The sequence below is a fragment of the Mus caroli genome, chromosome 8, assembly GCF_900094665.2.
Source record: "Mus caroli chromosome 8, CAROLI_EIJ_v1.1, whole genome shotgun sequence".
NCBI lineage: Eukaryota > Metazoa > Chordata > Mammalia > Rodentia > Muridae > Mus > Mus caroli.
In genome coordinates this window covers 34,884,738-34,905,025 of record NC_034577.1, presented here as the reverse complement: position 1 = coordinate 34,905,025, position 20,288 = coordinate 34,884,738, and the positions used below count along the sequence as shown (strand labels likewise).

Below are 20,288 nucleotides of genomic sequence, written 5' to 3'. Positions count from 1 at the left end.
CTCTAATGTCTTGATAGATCTTTTTTTGAATTTTAGAAGCTTTCAGAGTATCTAAGTCTAAATTATCTAAATTGTCTATTATTCATCTATTGGATGAAGGGGCTTGTGTAGGTAAATGAAGTCGCATTAATGGATCAATATGCGTACCTCAGCACTTGACTGTCACATTAAATATGCGTACGTAGGTGATAGGAGGTCAGTAGGTGACTGCAGTTTTATACTTTCAAGTATGGACGTGGCAGTGCACCACTGAACAGAATGGGTCCTGGGAGCAGTCCCTCACTAACTGGGGTCTTGGCCTATTTATTCACTGTTTTCAAGCCTTCAGTTCAGGAAATGGGTAGACAGTGTGGTCTTCCAGGTCTTCCCATTATAAAGAGAAATAGCATTATTTCTTAAAAACTTTAGAATTGGGCAAGACAAATGCCACTGCTTAGGACAGATGTCTACTCCATGGATGCTTTCAGTGAAGGCTCTTCCTCTGAGGCTGTCTTCCAAATATGATCACAAAATGGACAGGCTCAGGGACAGTTACAGTCACAGCTTGTGCCTGTAGTTGGGGCTGAGGGATGCAACCTGACCTGCCAATCAGATCGCAGCACTGGAAGGACTGCATATGAATTGTTGCTCTCTTTGGCTGTTCCTGCGGCCTCCCTGTCACTATGTCAGGATTCAAAACAAATGTCAAAATTTTTTGAAAGGGTTAGGAAAACAGTTAAATAACTTAATGAAGTCAGTTTACTTTTCAGTATGTTTAACATTTTGTCAATGGCATATTATATAATATATATGTATCATATAAATATATATATATATATATATGCACACACATATCATATGTGTCTGTAAGTATAAGGGCCAGACCCACATTTACCTATTATTAATTATTAAATATTTGACCCATATTCCTCTTTGTCTCATAAATACTTATTGCTTGTAGGAGTAGAAGTTTATTTAAATAGATGCTAATTCGTTTAGACAGATGTCTACTGTACTTCACAAACTCCGACCTATGTTGGCTGAAGTCAATCTCAAGCTTTTCCAACTGGCTCCAACTTGAGTCCCTCTAACTCCAGCTCCAATGGACTATTTGAAGTTATTTTGTCTGGCCGTCTTCTGCTCTATTAAAAAATGACTCCAAATACTGCATCCCCACCATTTTAGCAGTCAGAGACAAGGACCTGCCAGGAAAGATTTAATACCGTGTTGTGCAGACTGAGCTCAGGGCAAAGGGGAACTGTTGCTCCCCTCCCCCAGAGGCTCTGCTTACACGTTTTATTTACTCAGTCAGAGTCTGTCCTTAAGGAGCCTCTACCACAGTGTCATGAGCCACCACCACCGTGAATGTCTGCATACTCGAGGCAGAGGACTGTAGCTTTAGAGAATGGAACCCTGGATGGATGGGTCGGGATTGATGAGTAGATCAGTCCCAGGTTGAGCCGGCTCCAGCATGGGGTTGCATAACAGCAAGACACTTTTCAACCAAATCTAAGGAGCACATTTGTGGCAGTAACTGAGGAATTTTAAGGAAGCCTTGAGATCGGTCGCCAGATGTACTATGCAAACAGCAACGATTAAATAAATGATGCAGGAAATAAAATAATTAATTAAATTAAAATAATTAGCAGTGATATGTACACATATACTTTTAAAAATGTATAGTGTATAGTGTATAAAAACCACACACACACACACACACACACACGTAATAAAGCCTAATCCTATGGTTATCTGTCTACAATACAGGATGGACCTAGGGCAGGTACACATTTTTTAAAGTAATGCAGTGGTTGGTGAAGTGGCTCCCTTTCAACCCCTGGAATTACCATAGCACAAGGAGGAAGCTCACCCCTGCACGGTGCCATTTGATTTTCATAAGTCTGCTGTAGCATACACAGTCCCAAACACACACACACACACACACACACACACACACACACACACACACACACACACACTAAATGCAATTTAAAAAATTAAATGATGCAAGGCCCTCCTATGTGCTACAAAAAAAAAAAAAGTAGGCGTTGTTTCCATCCATCCTCTTATTTATACGGAAAATATAACTGCGGTCTAGTTTGTTGTTGTTTTTTTAAATTGGTTTAGTGAAGCAATTTTTTTGTTGTTGTTAAAGACCTAGGCAAATCTAGCAGGATTTTAGTTCAGATTGGTATAAACGACGACGACAACAACAACAACAACAACAACAACAGCAACAAGCAAACAAAACAAGACTGTAATGGGGAAGGAAGACACAGGGAATTTTCCACAAGAATCTCTTTGCTTAGGTGGCACCGGCTACAATAGTCCAGGGCGAGGACCGGCCGTATAAAGGTGGAAGCGAGCCACTGCGGGCGCGCCTTCAGACCGACACGTTGACACAGGGGGCTGGACCAGGCTCCGTCTGGGGAAGATGGGTTCGATCGGTTCGATCGCCTGTGGCTTTCTGATAAGGCTAGAGAAGTCCTGATAGGCTCTTTCGGTCAGTGTAACCGGCCGCCTTCACAGGAGTTCTCCAGGGCGATGGGGGAAAGGAAAGGAAGAAAGGGGACCCTTCTAGGACGAGCCAGGTACACCGGAAGGTGACCAGCGCTGGGGACGATCCCTATGGCCAAAAGTTAAGAGGAGTTGCTGAGAGAATCTCGGGAACTGGGCGAAGGCGGTCAGAAGCCAGAGTCACTCACCATCTTCCAGCGCTTCGTGTAGCAACAGAAGTCCGAGCAGCAGCCAAAACTTCATCTTCAGGGCTGGTGACCTGAAGAATAGTTCAGGACTGCAGACGGCGCGACAGGCTGTCCAGGGCAGGGCAGGGGCGCAGAGGGGAGGCGGCGCCTGGGACACCACAGCTGGAGGATTCGGTTTCACTGGGGGAAACACAATTTGGGGGGAAAAAAAAGATTAAAAAAATTTTTTTCCCCTGTGTAATGTGATCTCTTCTGCCCTCTAGTGGAGTGGTGAAGGATAGAGCTATTACCAAGCACTGGGAAGACAAATGACTAGGAAGGCCCAAGGTGACCTAGATGATGGACCCGCAGGAATCAGTCCACCTTCTCTGGGGTCTTGCTTCTCAGCAAAAAAGTGTGTTTTAAGTTTCTCTTGGTCCCCAGGGGTTCTCTCACTTGCACTAAAAATAACAAAATGGGTTTGCTATCGCATTAAAAAATATTGTTGGTTGTGGCTGCTCCTTTTAGGTCTGGTCAGAGACAGGGTAAGTACGCATCTAGTCCTGGATCTGATGAACCTGTGCATCTTACTGCAGGTGAAGGAGCTGTCATAGTGGGGAGGGACGGGGCTGCCTGTCTGCAGTCAGAGGGGCTCAGAGCAACTGCTTGTATGAGCTTAACAAATGGAGAATCAGAGAAAAGAGAGGAGACAGGAGGATAAGCAGATAGCAGGAACAGTAGCGGTAGAGCGGGCTGTCAGTGTGGACCTAAGTCTAGAAAGGCATACTCCTTTTAAGACCCCCCCCCCCCGCCCCGAGTACGCTGGGAGGAAATATGCGCTTAATGGAGAAGAAGGCATTATTAGCAATCTTGGGCCATCAAAAGTCAGAGTGAAATGATAGTCCTTCTTTTATATGGTTTTTATTTTTTTTGCCCATGGATTGTTTTCTAAATAGTATTTTAATTATACATCTTAGTGTTTTCTATGACTAAGATTCTCATTGCTCCTTTTGGTCTTACTTAAAAAAAATCCCTTCAAACTAGTGCACACTATTAAGAATTTGCTTAGGAAAATAAACTTTTTTAAAAAAATCTAAATATTGGGCATTCCTTGCTTGTTCCCTAAATAAAGACATTTAACTTCTCAAAATAGTCTTCCATCTAAATAGAATCAAGATGGATTACAAAATTATTATTTTTTAAAGTCAGACATTTCTTCTTTGTTTGAGGTCTCTCTACTTTGTCCTTGCTGTCCTTGAACGCACCATAGAGAGGCCTCTAACTCACAGAGATCCACCTGCCTCTGCACCCTGCAAGTACTGGAACTAAAGGTGGGTGCCCCCGTGCTTGTCAAAACAGGAGCAATCTTAGTCATAGAAAACACTAAGATGTCTACTTAAAATAACGACTGCTAATGCTGCTTCTACTCCATTAGGCGCATATTTCCGCCAGCGTACTCTGAGGGGTTCTTAGAAGCAATGTCAAAATCTTTGATATTCCCCAAGTTAGTCATCAAAGGTAACATAGGGTAAGACAAGGATCCCAGCTACATAATTTCCATGAGGCAAAAAGAAATGACCTTTTCAATGCCAGGAAGCATCAGATGTTAAAGACGTACCATTATCTGCTGTGCGTTTGCAGCAAAAGCCTTACCATGAAAGGGGGAATAAAAAGCAGGAACTTGGGGCTGGAGAGATGGCTCAGCGGTTGGGAGCACTGACTGCTCTTCTGAAGGTCTTGAGTTCAATTCCCGGCAACCACGTGGTGGCTCACAACCATCTGTAATGAGATCTGGCTCCATCTTTTGGAGTGTCTGAAGACAGCAACAGTGTACTTACATATGATAAATAAATAAATCTAAAAAAAAAAAAAAAAAAGCAGGAACTTCTGGTCTAAGATTGCCTGCCACTGCCTCTCCTACCTTTGCTCCAGAGTGTCACTGATTTATGTTTTCCTGTGTAGCCAAAGAGTGCCTCTCATGAGTTGTTTATATACATACCCTCATGTCAATTTAAGCCACTTCAGAAACATTTGTTGTGCAAGCCTGATTTTTCTTGGGCTGTGAAACTCTTGGTGCTTACACATGAGCAGGCTGGGGAAGATTGTGGCATCTTGGAGAATCACTGATAGAGAATAATAGAACCCTGAACCATGACAGTTTCTCTTTGATTTGGACCAAGAGGTAGCCCTGGGTTTGCCTGGATAGCCTTTGTCTTCCAGTTGGCTGCTCCTGTCGTAAGTGCATCGAAATGTTTCGAAATCTGAAAGTTTTTACATAGTCTATAAGCTGCTACTACTAGAAAGCTTCCAATGGCAGGACAGTGTTTTTGAATACTTCACTACTTTGACCTACATTAAAAGACGAATGGAGGTGATGGGTTTGTATTTGCTTGGCCCAGGGAGTGGCACACTTAGGATGTGTGGCTTTGTTGAAGTAGGTGTGTCACTGTGGGCATGGGCTTAAGACCCTCATCCTCGCTGCCTGGAAGTCAGTCTTCCACTAGTAGCCTTCAGATGAAGATGTAGAACTCTCAGCTCCTGCCTCTCCATGCCTGCCTGGATGCTACCATGTTCCCACCTTAATGATAATGGACTGAACCTCTGAACCTGTAAGCCAGCCGCAATTGAATGTTGTTCTTATAAGAGTTGCCTTGGTCATGGTGTCTGTTCACAGCAGTAAAACCCTAACTAAGACATGGGCAGATGGGATTATTTTTGTGTGTTTTGGAGAAATCTTTAAGTTACTTTGTGAAATATGTCCACTCAAATGGAGATGTAACATAATCCCTCAGCAATGCAGACTTTGAGGCCTTAGACACAGAAGAGCACACACCTACAGACTAACTAACTATTCAGGAGGCAGAAAATAATAGGGTCTCTTGGGCCCAAGTCCAAGGCTACTCTTGGCAACATAGTGAGACCATCACAAACAAAACAAAGCCTCACTGAAGAGACTTAATATCTATCTAATAATTATTGTTACATACAAGTGTGTGTGTGTGTGTATGTGTGTGTCTTGTTCAGCCTTTATAATGTCACTTGAATATTTTCAGGGCTATTTGATAACCAATTGTTGTTCTCCTCCCTGGGGGATACTCAATAGGAACTAGCGAGCTACACAAAAGAACTTCACAATTAAACAAGGTGTCCAAAGAGACCTATAATTTAGATGTCTTAGGATCATGTTAAGAAACTCTTTGAGCTTTTCCTTCCCTTTAATAGGTAGACTTATTATTGGGAAATGTTTATCTACTAGGCTGAAAAAGTTAATAAATTTTCCATTTCCATACTAACCACCAATTATTGTAAGCTGTTACTCTTTGGATATTTACATGGCCCCAAATGCTAATGCACTCAAGGTTTGGTCTCTAAGTATTGGTACTATTGAGACTGACTGGATCACCAGGGTACTGACTTTAGCAACGGGGTTAATCTATTGAGAAGTCCATAGCTGAACAGGCTATTAGGAGGTGGAGCTTGGTTAAGGAAGTGGGTCATTGTGGATGTCTTTGCTTGTTTCTGCCCCTTGCTCTGTCTCTTAGCGTCTAGGCTGCCTGTAGCAGCTTTTCCTCTACCACATCTTTCTTCCACGATGTGCAGTCCCAGAAATGTAACCAAGTGACCATGGATTGAAACCTTAGAAACCATGGGCCAAAATGACTCTCTCTTCCTATCACATACATTGTGTGCATGTGTGCTATAGAAGGGCACACTCCTGTGCACATGCATTTGGAAGGCAGATGAACATGTGAGTGCTCTTTTCTATCTTCTCACCTTATTTTTGAGATAATCTCTCATGGAACCCAGGATTACCATTTAGGTTAGATTAGGGACTTCCTAAGATCTGTCTGTCTTCACCGGTCGAGTCAGTTTGACAGGCTGGAAAAGTCTGTAAGCACTCAACGACGAAAAGAGTTTCAAGGAAGTGTACCTCCTGGAGTTTTGGCGTTCTCATTTACCCATATACTCATACTCTATTCCCGCGTTAGTCTGGTGTATGGATCTACGAGCTCTTTTTTAATATTTTATTATAAATGCCTTTTAAGATTAAATTCTGTTATAGTTAAGTCTCCCCAGTGTTCCAAGGTCCCAGAAGCAACAGAGCTTAGAATCCTGTAAGAATGCAGTAAGGAAGTTAACCTATTCAGTAACTAATTAAGCATGACAAAAGACAGAGCCTTGGTTCAGCTGGTCTGCAGAAAGAGCCAGGGAATCTCACTGAGATAGAAATCTTCAGTACAGGCTACATTGCATATTAAAAGCAAGTTGGTAAATTCTCCTGACAAATGGAGATTCTCCAGATACTTAATAGTTACACTCATATAAGAATTTAACAAGGCCTAGGAAATTAGGGGGTTGTGATATTGCATTATTCATGTCATTATTCATAACACTAGAGTGTGAAATCCTTGCCTGTCACTAAGCTGATCCTAGGCAGGACTGCTTTATCTTTACTGTAAACATTTACCTGGTTCCTGTAAGTCCTTTTGAAGTCATTCCTTTGTTTTGTACCTGGTAACTTCAATGTACCTTGCCTGCTGTGACTTCCGACCCCTTGAATTTTCTGTACTATATAAGACTGGGGTACACTTTGTGACAATACATTCAGATTCTACACAACCTCTCCTGTGTGCATCTGTCTGTCATTCCCTCCAACTCTTTGCCCATCTGTGACCAGAGACCCGTTCCACGCAGACAAAGGGGCCCAAAGGGTCTGCGACATGAAACTACTTCTTGGGTGCTTCTCTTCACAGAAGTGCTCTTACCCACCACCAAATTATCTCCATATCTGCTTATCAAGTATTTTCTAGTGATAAGACAGACAGAGGAACTTTCTGAAGATCAATGCTAAAGTGACTAGTTCGTGTAATAGCAGTTGAAATGATAATCTGAGACGTGGGATCTTGCGGTGGCATACTTCAAAAACAGCTGATTATTTTCATTATGTATCAGGACTAAAGTTTTGTGTATATTTCTCTTCTAACTTATAAGATTTGGTAGCCACAAAGTGTTGGCCCTCCGAGTATAATAAAATAATAACAAAGTAGACTGCATTGTGGTTCTGAGGGTTTTTTTGTTTTGTTTTGTTTTTCAAGACAGGGTTTCTCAGTATAGCCCTGGCTGTCCTGGAACTCACTTTGTAGACCAGGCTGGCCTTGAACTCAGAAATCTGCCTGCCTCTTCCTCCTGAGTGCTGGAATTAAAGGCGTGCGCCACCACGCCTGGCTATCTGAGTTTTGAAAAGCCCTCAGATTCAGAAGAAAAAGACAAACAAAATCTCCCCAAATTTAAGTAAGTATGAAACGTGCCTTTGTTTTGCGTGATACATATACATACTAAATCATCGTAAGTCATAATAAGGTTTATTTAAAAACACGTGGTTACACTATAAAGCATATATTACAACAGTTAAAGCAGCAAAAGTTTTTATTTACAAAGTCTAAAAAAAAAAAAAAAAGAGTCCAACTTTGCATGTAAAAAGGAACACCAATTGCCATTTAAAACGACACTACCAAACAACACATTCTTTACATTTGCACAGGAACTTGCAATAGGTTTTGTAGAAGTTCTGGATGGTTTTAGGCCTCTAGGCACAATTGCTATTAAACATAACAATAACAAAATAAAGCAACGAAGCCATTTGGCACTGCCAGTGGACATGCAAGGGAGGGGCCTAGGGTACAGGAGTCTGCCCTGCAGGCAGCACAAGGCTTTTTGCCATCAGGGTTTTGGTGATGTACTGCTCACACTGAGGCTATGAACCTTCAGGAAATACAGCAGGCCAGGCTCTACCATGCCAGTTCCAAGGCATAGCCACCTCCTTCATGAGTCACAGATATTCCTTGGTCCGTATTCATCTTAATATACTCATGAGCTATTTGGAACTGAAGTTAAGGATGTCCGATGATCTTATATTCATTACTTCCTATTCTTCCTCACTACCTAAGACACCACCAGAGTGTAACAGCAGACACCCACATAGTGCAGCCTGCCTGGCTGTGGCATCACACTGGGGTCCTAGGTAATCTCTATGGGTCTGTCAGTGGTCAGAAAGGCTGCTTAGAGTCCAGAAATTGTGGCAGTGGCAGTGGCAGTGGCAGTGGCTTCAGCTGTGGTAAGAACAGACAGGGAGAGAGCTCCTGGCCAGTAGTTGTAAAATGACTTAATGCTTACATAACAGAATACATCTGAAACCAGTAAGACCAAACTGTGTGAATATAAACAATCATGAATACTACAAAAGCCAACACCTACATCAGGAATACAACAATAGAAACAGGCCTCTTAAAATCCACACAGTTATTTTAAATTCTTTAAATATAAGTAGACAAGGAAAACAAATTCTTAGCTAAACAATAAAGTCTAGAAGCCTTATTTATTTTCACATCTAGAGTTAAGGTGATCTTTGCTGGCATTACTGGCTACATGAATTTCAGCACGTTCCCTTGATATGTAAAGTAGAAAATGTACAGAAGGCACTTCCTGTAGTAGGCGCTATTTTGGTACTAGCAAAAAGGGACAGTTAACGTCACTTATCTCAACAGCCCCAAGCCCTACATATTAGGTGACTGTGAACCATTTGTGAAGAACAACACTCTAAACCCAACCTTTTAAAGTGCTGCTGAAGTTGTATTTTGAGGACTAGCATTTGAAGTGTATCTGGAGAAATCCCTAGCAGTGTAGCCAGGAAGCAAGAGATGGGGTCTCGGTGCAACTTCATCATCTAGGTGGCAATTTGGGGATATACTCTGATTATTATTATTATTATTGTTATTATTATTTGTTTTTCAAGACAGGGTTTCTCAGTATAGCCCTGGCTGTCCTGGAACTCACTTTGTAGACCAGGCTGGCCTTGAACTCAGAAATCCGCCTGCCTCTGCTTCCCAAGTGCTGGGATTAAAGGCATGCGCCACCACGCCCGGCTTTCTGATTATTGTTTTACATCATCACCAGCCACACACACACACACACACACACACACACACACACACACACACACACACACTCACACACTCTCTCCAGATATAAGAAGGGAGAAGGTAAGGTGCGAGTATTTCCTCTGAACCCTTAGCACTGTAAGGTAAGCCAGTCACATTCCATCTTCACCTGTGCTAAATGTTCAAGCTTACAAAGCAATTTAGTGACAGTTCTGACTCACAGTGTTTTATGAGAAAACATGTTTTTGTTTTTTTGAGATAGGGTTTCTCTGTGTAGCCCAGGCTGTTCTGGAACTCACTCTGTATACCAGGCCGGCCTTGAACTCAGAGATCGGCCTGCCTCTGCCTCCTGAGTGCTGGGATTAAAGGCACTGGGAGAAAACATTTTAAAACAACTACCTGCAAACAGGCAGGACTTAGAAAAAAGTTTGGCTGAAACAAATACTTGATAAAAATTAAAACTAGATAACCTTTTATTCTTTAGGGAGATGATTTATTTATTCTTCAGAAGCTGGTGTTGTTTTAAAATCAATTACAGTTAGTACTAAAGTTAACATCAACAATAGTTTCAATGTTGATTTTCCATATTAATGTTGATATATATGTTTATAATCTTTCGGTTATTTAGTTTTATTGACTTTTTTTTAATCACTAAGGAAAACAAAATTAAGATATTTGAGACCACCTCAAAGGTTCTAGTAAGTTTTTCTCAGGAGTTTCTAAACTTGAATTCCCAAAAGCACCCTTTTGGGTGTGTGGTTGGCATGAACTTTATGAGGGATCTCACAGGCCAGTCTCTTTTGTAAAGTCTATAAACTTAAAGAGCTGTTACGAGACAATCTCACTGCAAATACCAACAGCACAGTTCTTAGGATAAGAAGAAAGAAAGCAACGAAGGAAGAACTCCAAGTTGCCTTTGCTTGTCATGATGAATAGAATGTGTAAACATCTGAGATTCTGGGTGTTTGCTCGCTAGTCAAATCTACACACAATATTTAGGTGACCCTAAGACAGAGACTAGGACGTTTTGTACCAAGTGTGCTGAACTCATGTGTACAAGGACAAGGTTGGCAAAGAGCAGGTAGTGCTGGCATTCACTGTGGGTCAGAAACAGTGCGACAGAAACAAACATGAAAGTCTCAAGGCCTCGGCTTCTACTCCATTCAGATTCCAAAGCGCCTGTCACTAGAGTTTAGTGACTTCATATTAGAAATATGATAAATATGTCTTAAAGAATCTATCTATAGAAAACATATATATATATAATTGTATATCTTAAAATAGCTTAAAATCTAAATTATCTATCAGTATAAAACATTAAGCTCTCTCCACATCAATTGGGTTTTTAAAAAAAATCTATGTAACAATATCTAATCCAAAGCTCATCATAAACTCAACGTACTTACACACTGATAGCCAATCCCTGCACAAACACACACACACAGACATATGTTATCGTGTTTATAAACACTATACACACAGACATGCTGCCCATTCGGTTCTTCACAGGAAAGGAAAAGGCACGGTCACTGAGAAAGCATCTCTTTACAGACATTCATGTTTCCAACGTGCTCTGGTGTGAACATATTGAGCTAGATTCTGCCCCTGACTGAACACAGTGGGCACAACACTTCAGGCTGCCTTCCACAGCCTGAATGAATCTGGTTTTGTTACAGTAAGAAATCTAGGAATTCATATATGAAATTGCTCACATTTCCTGTGTGAAGGGCACTGCTGGAACAGTAAGGATTTTTATTTAAATTGATTTTTTTGAGAATATTATACAAGAGTAAAGTATTCTGATAATTTCTGCCTTCTTCTTTCCCCTCCAATTCCCCCCACTCCTTATGAAATCCATAGGCTCTTCTTTATTATTATTACATATTGTGTGTATGCCTCTGTGTGCATGCAACTTGTTGAGTCCAATTAGTGCTGCTTGTATGTGTAAGTGTTTACTGTTGACTATTTGGGATCAGATAACCTATCATGGAGCTCGTCCTTGATTCTCCCTCTCAGAGCAGCCATCAATGACATCAATTCCTGATCATGCCTCTCATCCTTCCCAAACTATTTTAGCCCTTGTTCATCCAACTCCTCCTCTGTAAAGCAAGCAGTTAGAAAGAGTGTCTGGCTTTCAGATTTTACCACATGCACCCTAGAAATTTTGGAATGTCAGCACTAAGTTCTGGGTCAAGGATGCATCCCTGACAACCAGGAACCCAGAACCTTTGCCTGCTGATCTGAGAGCTAATCAGAATGAACGTCAGCTTACGCCAAAGAGCACCAGTAAAATAAATGATCTCTTAGAAGAACTATGGGAAGCAACCATCCTCTTTGCCTATGGATTATGCAGGGCAACTAGCATTTGTGGTCTCCTGGGAGTGCCACACCTGAAAAGTGTCTAGCTCTAGATTTAGCCAATAAACCATTTAATTATTCATACAAGGTTAATTCATGAAGAATAAGTATGACTGGGTGTTTCTGATCCACTATCAGAGAACACTATAAAGGAAAAGTGTAGCAACCAGAGAATCTTAAATTTAAAAGTTTATTTAATCATATACAAAGGTCACTGTGCTTTTAATCCAGTTTGGTTATTTAGCTCGAAGTGTTAGATAATTGTGTTCTGAAAGCAATGGATGATTTATTGTTGAGAGGCTTTGTGTGGCCCTTTAAAAGCAGATAAGATTAAAAACGGCTAAACGGTCAGGCGTGGTGGTACACGCCTTTAATTCCAGCTACTTGGGAGGCAGAGTCAGGTGGATTTCTGTGAGTTCAAGGCTAGCCTGGTCTATAGAGTGAGTTCTAGGGCTACATAGAAAGAACCTGTTTCGAAAAACAAACAAACAAACAAACAAACAAAGAAATAAAGGGAGAAAATAAATTTATAAGTACTAAATGATGAGATAGGGTAGGAGATAGGGGAATCTCTAAACATTTCTAAAAGAAATATCAGAGGAAAATTAGGTTTAAAATCCTTAAACTGGGCTCAAGTGCCCTGTGAGACTGGACTAAGGGTATTGTCCTATACCCCTCCAACTGTGTCTTTTTTGTCCACTTGTCAAAAAAGAATTTGCTACCACACTCGTTTTCATCCAGATCAAAGGAAAGATGAGAAACAAAAGACTGAGTTCTGTGTTTGACGAAGGAGCAGACGTTGAGCTGTGATTAGGTCTGAAGTAATGGGAAACAGCCTGAACCAGTCTACCCAGTGTGTGATACGGAGGCCTATTCTGCCTTCAGTCTCTGCCAAGCATCTTTGTAAGTCATGTGATCTTCAGAAGCCACTGGGTCTACTTTCACTCTCTGGCTTAAAGGGTCCCAAGGAGGCCACGGTACCTTTCCTGAGACTTTCGTGGGGTTGATGGGTATATCATTTACAGCAGGTGGAGGTGTTATATTTAAGGACCAAGGCTCTCAAAACCAGGATTGGCCATCTCCAGTCACAGACTACCTCTTCATCTTGTCATACAGAGGAAAGAAACACTCCCTGGCCATTTAAGAAAACTGTCTTAGCAAGTAGGAGAAGGATATATGCATTACAATTTATAGACAATGCCCATTCCTTATCCCTTCCCCACCCATGACCACTGTTAAACATCATGACAGGGGATGGCATTTCAGTATGTCCAAATTGATGGTCATATACCTAATAAAGAAACCACCACTATTTCCCCAGGACATATACAGAATACATCTCTATTCAGCAATATACTGTTTACTAGTGTGTGCAGTATATGCCACCAATTACCACACTGGAATTATGTCACAGACTAATAATGGACAACATTGAACACTCACATCGCAGACATACATGTACTCACACGGACATACTGTTTTGGGGATACTTATAGCTGAGGAGTGCTCTCAGGCAGTCTCCTCAGACACAGAATCCACCATCTGAAGAGAAGCTGTCTGGAGGAGGAAGTACAAGTTAGGCAAGCCATGTCCACAGCAGACCCACGACAGCCCAGCATGATGGTGGCATCCGGCCACAGTGTACTCATTGTTAAGGTATGCGTGGTAAGACCGAGGGCCAGCATCAACATTCACTTGTCTTTTCATGAAGTATGAAAGGTAAGCTGAGGTTTCTTTGGTGATGGTCATTTGCTTGCATGGCGGATTTTTCTTCTGTTGCTGCATTGATGTTGTCTGGATAAGCATCTTCATCGTCTTCCTCATCCCTGGGGTTACCCTCCAAGCTGTGTCTAATGCCATAGGCAAAGTAGATCAGAAAGCCTTTGGGGAGAGAAAGTGCATCAAGTGTGTTAGGAGATGTTTTAATGTGGACAATGTAATACAGTAAGTCTCCCCCTTTCTTTCAGTGACGGCCTTAGAAAAACAGAATGTGTGCATATGGAAGATATAAATACAACCCTCTGAGCCTGCTTTTAGAACCCGTGCAGATACGGTTTCAGGGCTGACCACTCTGCACTGGACAACCAATAAGGGGCTCATCTGTGGGAGAGGCTATCTCTCCTCCCAGTGGTCATTAGTTGTTGCCTATAATTGTAGAGGCTATCAACTTGTACTTGAGAGTATGTGCACGTGGGGTGGCATGGGAGGGGTTAGAGGGGGAGGTACCTGGGTGGGGCTGGAAGCAGAGGAGGGAAAGCAATATAATTATATTTCAATGTAAAGTATATTTAAATAAAAATATAAAAATCTTTAAAAAGGAAAAATAGAATACGAAGACAGATAGAAAGCACTTCTTCATTTGTGACACCCCAACCCTACAGAATATATTTTTCTGTCAACAAGTCTTTTCAGACAACAATTATGTGGAAAATTTCTACTTACATTCTCAAAGCTCAACAGATTACCTCTAAGCAGAATGACATGGTAAGGCAGAGGCTCAGATTACACATGAAACCCTAGCAACGGATTATCACACTCACGGTCAGGTAGTCTGGAAAGCATGCCCTGGGTTCACAATAGTCACAGATACCCTTCTATCTGTGACTGTCAAATGGGACCCTGAGGCCTGAGCACAAAGGACTGTCACTAGCCATGCTAACTGTGGAGGTAAAGGAGACAAGGTTTCAAATGTCCTTGGAAGATAATCACTTATAAATATGTATGTTCCCATGCTGTAGTTCTATTTTAGAAAGCCACGTAAACCTTTGGCATTGTTATGGTGACTTTTTGAGGGCTTCATTTTCTCATTCATAAGTTGGAGAAAATAAAATCTGTGTGAATGGACCCCAGGGTTACTGAGAGACTTGAAATAAAGACAGCATCTGGAGGGCTGAGGATGTGGCTCAGTGTATCCTAGTGGTCAAAGGCCTGAGATAGCATGTGTGGGGCCTGGGGTGAGTCCTCAACACAAAAGGAAAGAAGAATAAACACAAAAGGAAAGAAGAATAAAGAAAAGATATCTGAAAAATAAGGAGACAAAAATGCTGAGATGTTCTTGGAAGTCGGAATGGACGGAAATTAACAGAGCTTTTAGTTTTAGGGAAGGAGGTTCCCTACATTCTTGTATCCATGGCCCACAGAGCAAGGTGAACCTAAGTCCGGGAGCATAAAGCATTGCAAGACCTACCAAGCGCCATCCAGATGCTGAATCTGACCCAAGTGTCCGCACTTAACTGGACCATCAAGTAAATGTTGACCAGGATGCTGAAGGCCGGCAGAAACGGTAAGAACGGGACCTGTGGGAAGAAACATCCTTTGGAGATGGTGCTATCATGAGAGTGCACTCTCCAAGTTATTCTGAGGCAGTGCCAATATCTGACATAGAGTCACACTGTGTCACTAAGCTTACAGTCTCATAAAAAGGACAACTCGAATAAGCACCAGTTCTGTAGGAAGTAGTGAAAGGAAAGTCACTTTCACATTACTTGCTGAAGATGACAGAAACAGCGACACCTGCAGACACCGTCAAGAAGCCTAGGGCTTAGATATCAGTGTAGCTGAGAGTTCACTGGTCTCATTCGGCCATCAATAGCAAGTGCCTCTGGAGCTCTAGGTACCTATCGCATCCTGTGGGGTCCTCTCAGGAAGTGCTGTTCATATTCAAGCTTCCTCCTAGTTCCAGTGGGGCAGGATAATTTAGTTTGCAAAGGGAGGGGCTAAATCCTCACAAGAGGGCTCCAATTTTCTGAAAACAAAATCCTCAAGTTATCTTCCTTCATTCTATTATTTAATTTTAATTTTTAGTACTTGGAAATAAACCCAGAATGTCATAAATAATTTTCCTAATACTCTAGACTGTTTAACACAAAAATCTATTCCCTCTATATATGTATGTATGCACAAATGCATGCATGTATGTATATATTATATATAATGCATGCATGTTCAAGTTTTTGATAAGGGGAGTCAGACAGTTCATAGTTCACGTACTGTTACTAAAAGGGATTCATCAAAGAACTCTGACACTCTCGTTCACTGCTTGGACTTGGTTAGACAAATGAAACATGCCGAGAGAAAACATACAGAGTGTACACAGCAATTAGGATTGTAATTATTATTTCACATACCATGAAGGCTACTTTTTGCTGATTCTGTGGCTGCCTCCAAATGGTCAGAATGACGGCAGCGCAGAGGACAAGGAACAGGGCGAGAAGAGCCAGGCTCCAGGCTTCCAGTCCGGCAATGGCCTGGACACCATACGTGGTTAGAATACTCAAGCCCAGGATGAGGAAAGCTATGGAGGTCAGAACAGAAGGCAGAGTCGGTACACATCCTTTCCCTGTGTTTCTCAGTCCTAGTGGGTTGCCCTGCTATAACAGCAAGTTCTTCATGATCTTCATTGCCATACACACACCCCACTTCCTTTTCCATTGGGAAAAAGAGATGGCCCACTACACCCATCTAAGGATAATGTACATGTTCTCATTTCTGATTTCTATGAAGGCATCTACCTCCCCATTTGGCGCTAACACCTTGCTTTGTCTGTCACGTGACTAGGGTCCCTCATTTCCTATTCACAGACTATATGGATAGGGTGGTTTTGGTGGTCCACAGCTTCCAGTTCTTTTCAAGTGAGAAATAGCAACTTTACTTACATTAAGCTCTTATAAAGATTATTTGTAAATGCAAACAAATAATCCCACAGGATCTGAATCTTTATCATATTCTAGGCAGGCTTCTTCTGACCATCGAGTATGCAATAAAAACCCCTCCCACTCACTCTCAGAGAAACCTCCTCTGATCTGCCATGGGCTTACTGTTCAATCCTGAAGAGCAAGGTAAGTCTCTCACTCCCGAGTGTCTGGAATAGTACCAGGCACACAGACAACACCCAGTAGATGTCACTCAACATATGGATAACTAGGCAACTTCAACTGAGCAAGCAAATCTTTCCTATTTTACTTCCCATTATCATTGGGATCTGTTTTGTTATTTGACCTGATCTTTTAACACGAAGAATACCCTAAGCCAATGAAATGTGCCAGTTTGTAATTCTGCCACTTTACTGTAGGGATTTCTTGCTTTTGTGTGCATGTGTGGGGTTGTGCAAACATGTGTGCCATAGTGTGTATGTGGAGATCCAAAGATAACCTTGGGTGTTGGCCATCACCTTCCACTTTGTTTGAGGCACAGTCTCTTATTTGTCACCAAGTACAGCAAGCAAGCTGACATGCAAGCTAGTGGGGAATTCTCTTTCTACCGCCCATCTTGCCAGAGCCACGCTGCTTTTACGGGCATGCACTTCCTCATTCAGCTTCCCATGGGTCTTGGAGATCTTAACCCAGAACCTCACATTTGAACAGCACATGCTTTACCTACAGAGCCATCTCTCCGGTTCACAGATACTCAACATAACACAACCTCACCTCCCAGTGCCTCTGTAGGCATAAAGTTCACAGTTCAAAATGCCAACATATCCCAGGGCAATGTGAGGCTGGGTCTATAAGCACTGGTTCTCCACATCTACATCTGTTGGGCCTTTCAACATCTGCTGTGAAGACTTACCCAGGAATCCCACCAGAAAGCTCACAAGGGAAGCCGACTGTCGTGTGGGCAGAGCAGAGGGGCTGAAGAGGGTTCGTAGGCTGAAACCCTGTCCTTGCAGCATGGTGACCTGGGACTCGCTCTTCAAAGTCGCATTGGTACATGATTCCAGAGTTTCTTTCTCAGGGGTGTATTTGGGCTGCTCATAACACAAGCCAGGTTGGTACCTATCCCCAAATAAATATTGGTTGGTGTCTTTAATCAAATTGGCCCAAATGAATCTATCACCTAAAACTCTTCGGTGAGACAGTTTACAAAGTCACAGTGTGTACAGTCGGGTGACACGTCTCATGATTCCAATGCACAGTGTGCTGAACCAGGCTACAAACCTCTTCCATAAAACACCCACAACTCTGAACTCCTCATCGTTTCTTAATTAAAAAGTTGTACAGTAGATGCCAAAAAAAATAAAGTTAAAATTAAAGGTGAAGCAATTATGGCAACAGGATGGTATCTGAAGGCTCTGATGCCCAGTTGAATCATGACTCACAGGAAGAGCACAGAAACAGCCACCGGCTATGGAGTGCACTGTCCCTTGGCTTGGTATTCTAAGGCTGTGTCATAGTCGGTCCCTCTGGCCATGTTTCTTTATTGCCAGCCTGATTTATCTAGCTTCACCCAGATAAGCTCACACAGCTACTTGGCCACCTAGCTATTGGGGAGCCAGTTTCTTGTTATTTGGCCTGTTCCTCTGCAGCTTACCAGAGTATCGCATGCTTCACTTCCTAGTACCCTAGGCCCTCCCTTACTTCAGAAAACACTTCTCCTCCATGTAAAGAAATACATTCACTAAGGAAAATGCACAAAGGAATACAGAAGGAAGTAACAACCACCCAACAGCACCTAACGCCTTTTAGCATTTTGGTACGAGTTTATCCTTGGATTATATGCACACATAAACATTTATCATTTCTGAATGTAGGCTTATAATGCTATTTAAACTAATTCAAATGCTACAGCTTTGTATCTTAAAGTCGGAATAGTTATCTATTTACTGAAATGCCAGCATTTACTATCAAAGAAGCCACTGAGTGAATGTCCCTTCATGCATGCCACTTTTCGCCTGTTGATACTCAAGCCAGCTCTGCTTTCTTTGCGCTTGGCAATCTACCTTTCTCATGGGCATTCTTTACATCTCTTTGCTGGTGTCTCCTTGAGAGGGTCTTTATCGCACATATTTGGGAATAGGTACACACATATTAGGCAGATATACATTTATTGACTTGGAAGATTATTCAGGATATGTTGCTAATATAACAAAGGTTGTCATGTAGTAGTCAAGACTAGGGCTCTATTGGTCAGTCTGCAAGTATTTAGAATTCTAAAAACAGAATTCTGTAGCTGCACATATTTTAGTAGACTGCTTTGTAGATGGGCCAAGCTCTTGTAGGAGTCAAACTGGAGATTCTTAGCTGAAGGGCAAGTCTGCTCCCATATTCAATACTACTATTTTCATGGAATGGCCTCTGCCTTTTAGAGTTCTCACTGTCCCTTCTCCCCACATCCCACCTGGTACACACTCTTGAGAAACAATAGAGACTCACCTGAGAATAAGCACGCAGGCTGCCACCAGAGAGTAGGCCATGAGGGTGCCAATAGACATCATGTCCACAAGGGCCTTCAGGTCAAAAAGAAAGGCCATCACAGCTATTGGGAAACAGACAAGGAAGTGAAACCAAGGCCTCTGGTGGCATTTCTTACAGTAGTTCATTTAGTCAGGGACAAATGATTGACACTTTTCTGTTTTGGTACCAATGGCAGATCATGTTACATCATAAGATGTTTACTGGGACATACAACCTGCTAACACTAAGACTTCAAAGCCCCTACCTAGTTCTTTAGCAAACACTAAATACATCGGCCTTGATTATTTAAAACCTGGCCTGGCCAAGAGTGAAAATATTAGATGACAGAACACTGTGTTTTAAGGTCTCAAAAGGTAAACAAACACTACCGAGAAATGACAACCACTGCTGTTCAACATCATAAGGAAAGCTAGGCTTCTGTATACAAGTTATGCCAAGTTCTTTACTTCCCATCTATATCATGTCATATGTAACTCAAAATATTTTAAATGGTCTTTACAAAATAATACTCGTTTTCAATGAAATTACATTTTGGACCTAGAGTAAACTCTAATCAAGGTAAAGCCACACAATCTGGAAGGCTGATTAGATGTGATGGACCAACTTATGACCCTGCACAGAAGATCCCAGAAATGCCAAAAAATAAAAGTACCTTAGCATTACTGAACTTACCACACAGTACTCCCTATCTTTGTAAACAGACAACAGCACACTCAATATATATGATACCCTACATCTATTTACAAATTTTAGAGTCTATGAGTCACTTTGTCTTCAAGTCAATGATCCTAGGAGGCAGAAGATTTTTAACTACGTAAAATAGTATTTGACTACTCATTTACTTCTTTATTATTTTTGCTAAATCCAGCAACTTCTCATGGTTTGCCTTGATAGGATTATCCCTGTCTTACAGGCAGATTGGCTTATGAAGGTTATATTGGTTGGGGCTTCCTTGGCCTACAATCCTATAGTATCTCATTCTTTCTCTGACTCTGCAAACACTTCATTACTTATATAATGGGTTATTAAAATTTCAGCATGTTTATAATGACCACAGATAGCCAAATACTAATTATTCATATAAACTCTGTGGTATAAGTTTAAAATTACAAATATGGGTGTGAGAATGTAAAATATAA

At 41.7% G+C, this 20,288-nt stretch overlaps 2 protein-coding genes across 3 annotated transcripts in view; both read right to left on the bottom strand.

Annotated features, from left to right (window-relative positions):
• Pdgfrl (platelet derived growth factor receptor like) overlaps positions 1-2,907 on the bottom strand; it is a 60,135-nt gene extending 57,228 nt beyond the window's left edge. The window contains exon 1 of the mRNA XM_021170924.2: positions 2,685-2,907. Within this exon, the coding sequence (XP_021026583.1) occupies positions 2,685-2,739 (55 nt within the window). The 5' untranslated portion in view covers positions 2,740-2,907. The remainder of the gene's footprint in view (positions 1-2,684) is intronic.
• Positions 2,908-13,121: 10,214 nt separating this feature from the next.
• Positions 13,122-20,288, bottom strand: part of Slc7a2 (solute carrier family 7 member 2) — a 54,377-nt gene continuing 47,210 nt past the window's right edge. For both annotated transcript variants that reach the window (XM_021170249.2, XM_029480905.1), the window contains exons 8-12: positions 19,108-19,210; positions 17,525-17,730; positions 16,087-16,253; positions 15,147-15,255; positions 13,122-13,840 (exon numbers count right to left, since the gene is read on the bottom strand). In XM_021170249.2, the coding sequence (XP_021025908.1) occupies positions 13,644-13,840; positions 15,147-15,255; positions 16,087-16,253; positions 17,525-17,730; positions 19,108-19,210 (782 nt within the window). In that variant the 3' untranslated portion in view covers positions 13,122-13,643. The remainder of the gene's footprint in view (positions 13,841-15,146; positions 15,256-16,086; positions 16,254-17,524; positions 17,731-19,107; positions 19,211-20,288) is intronic.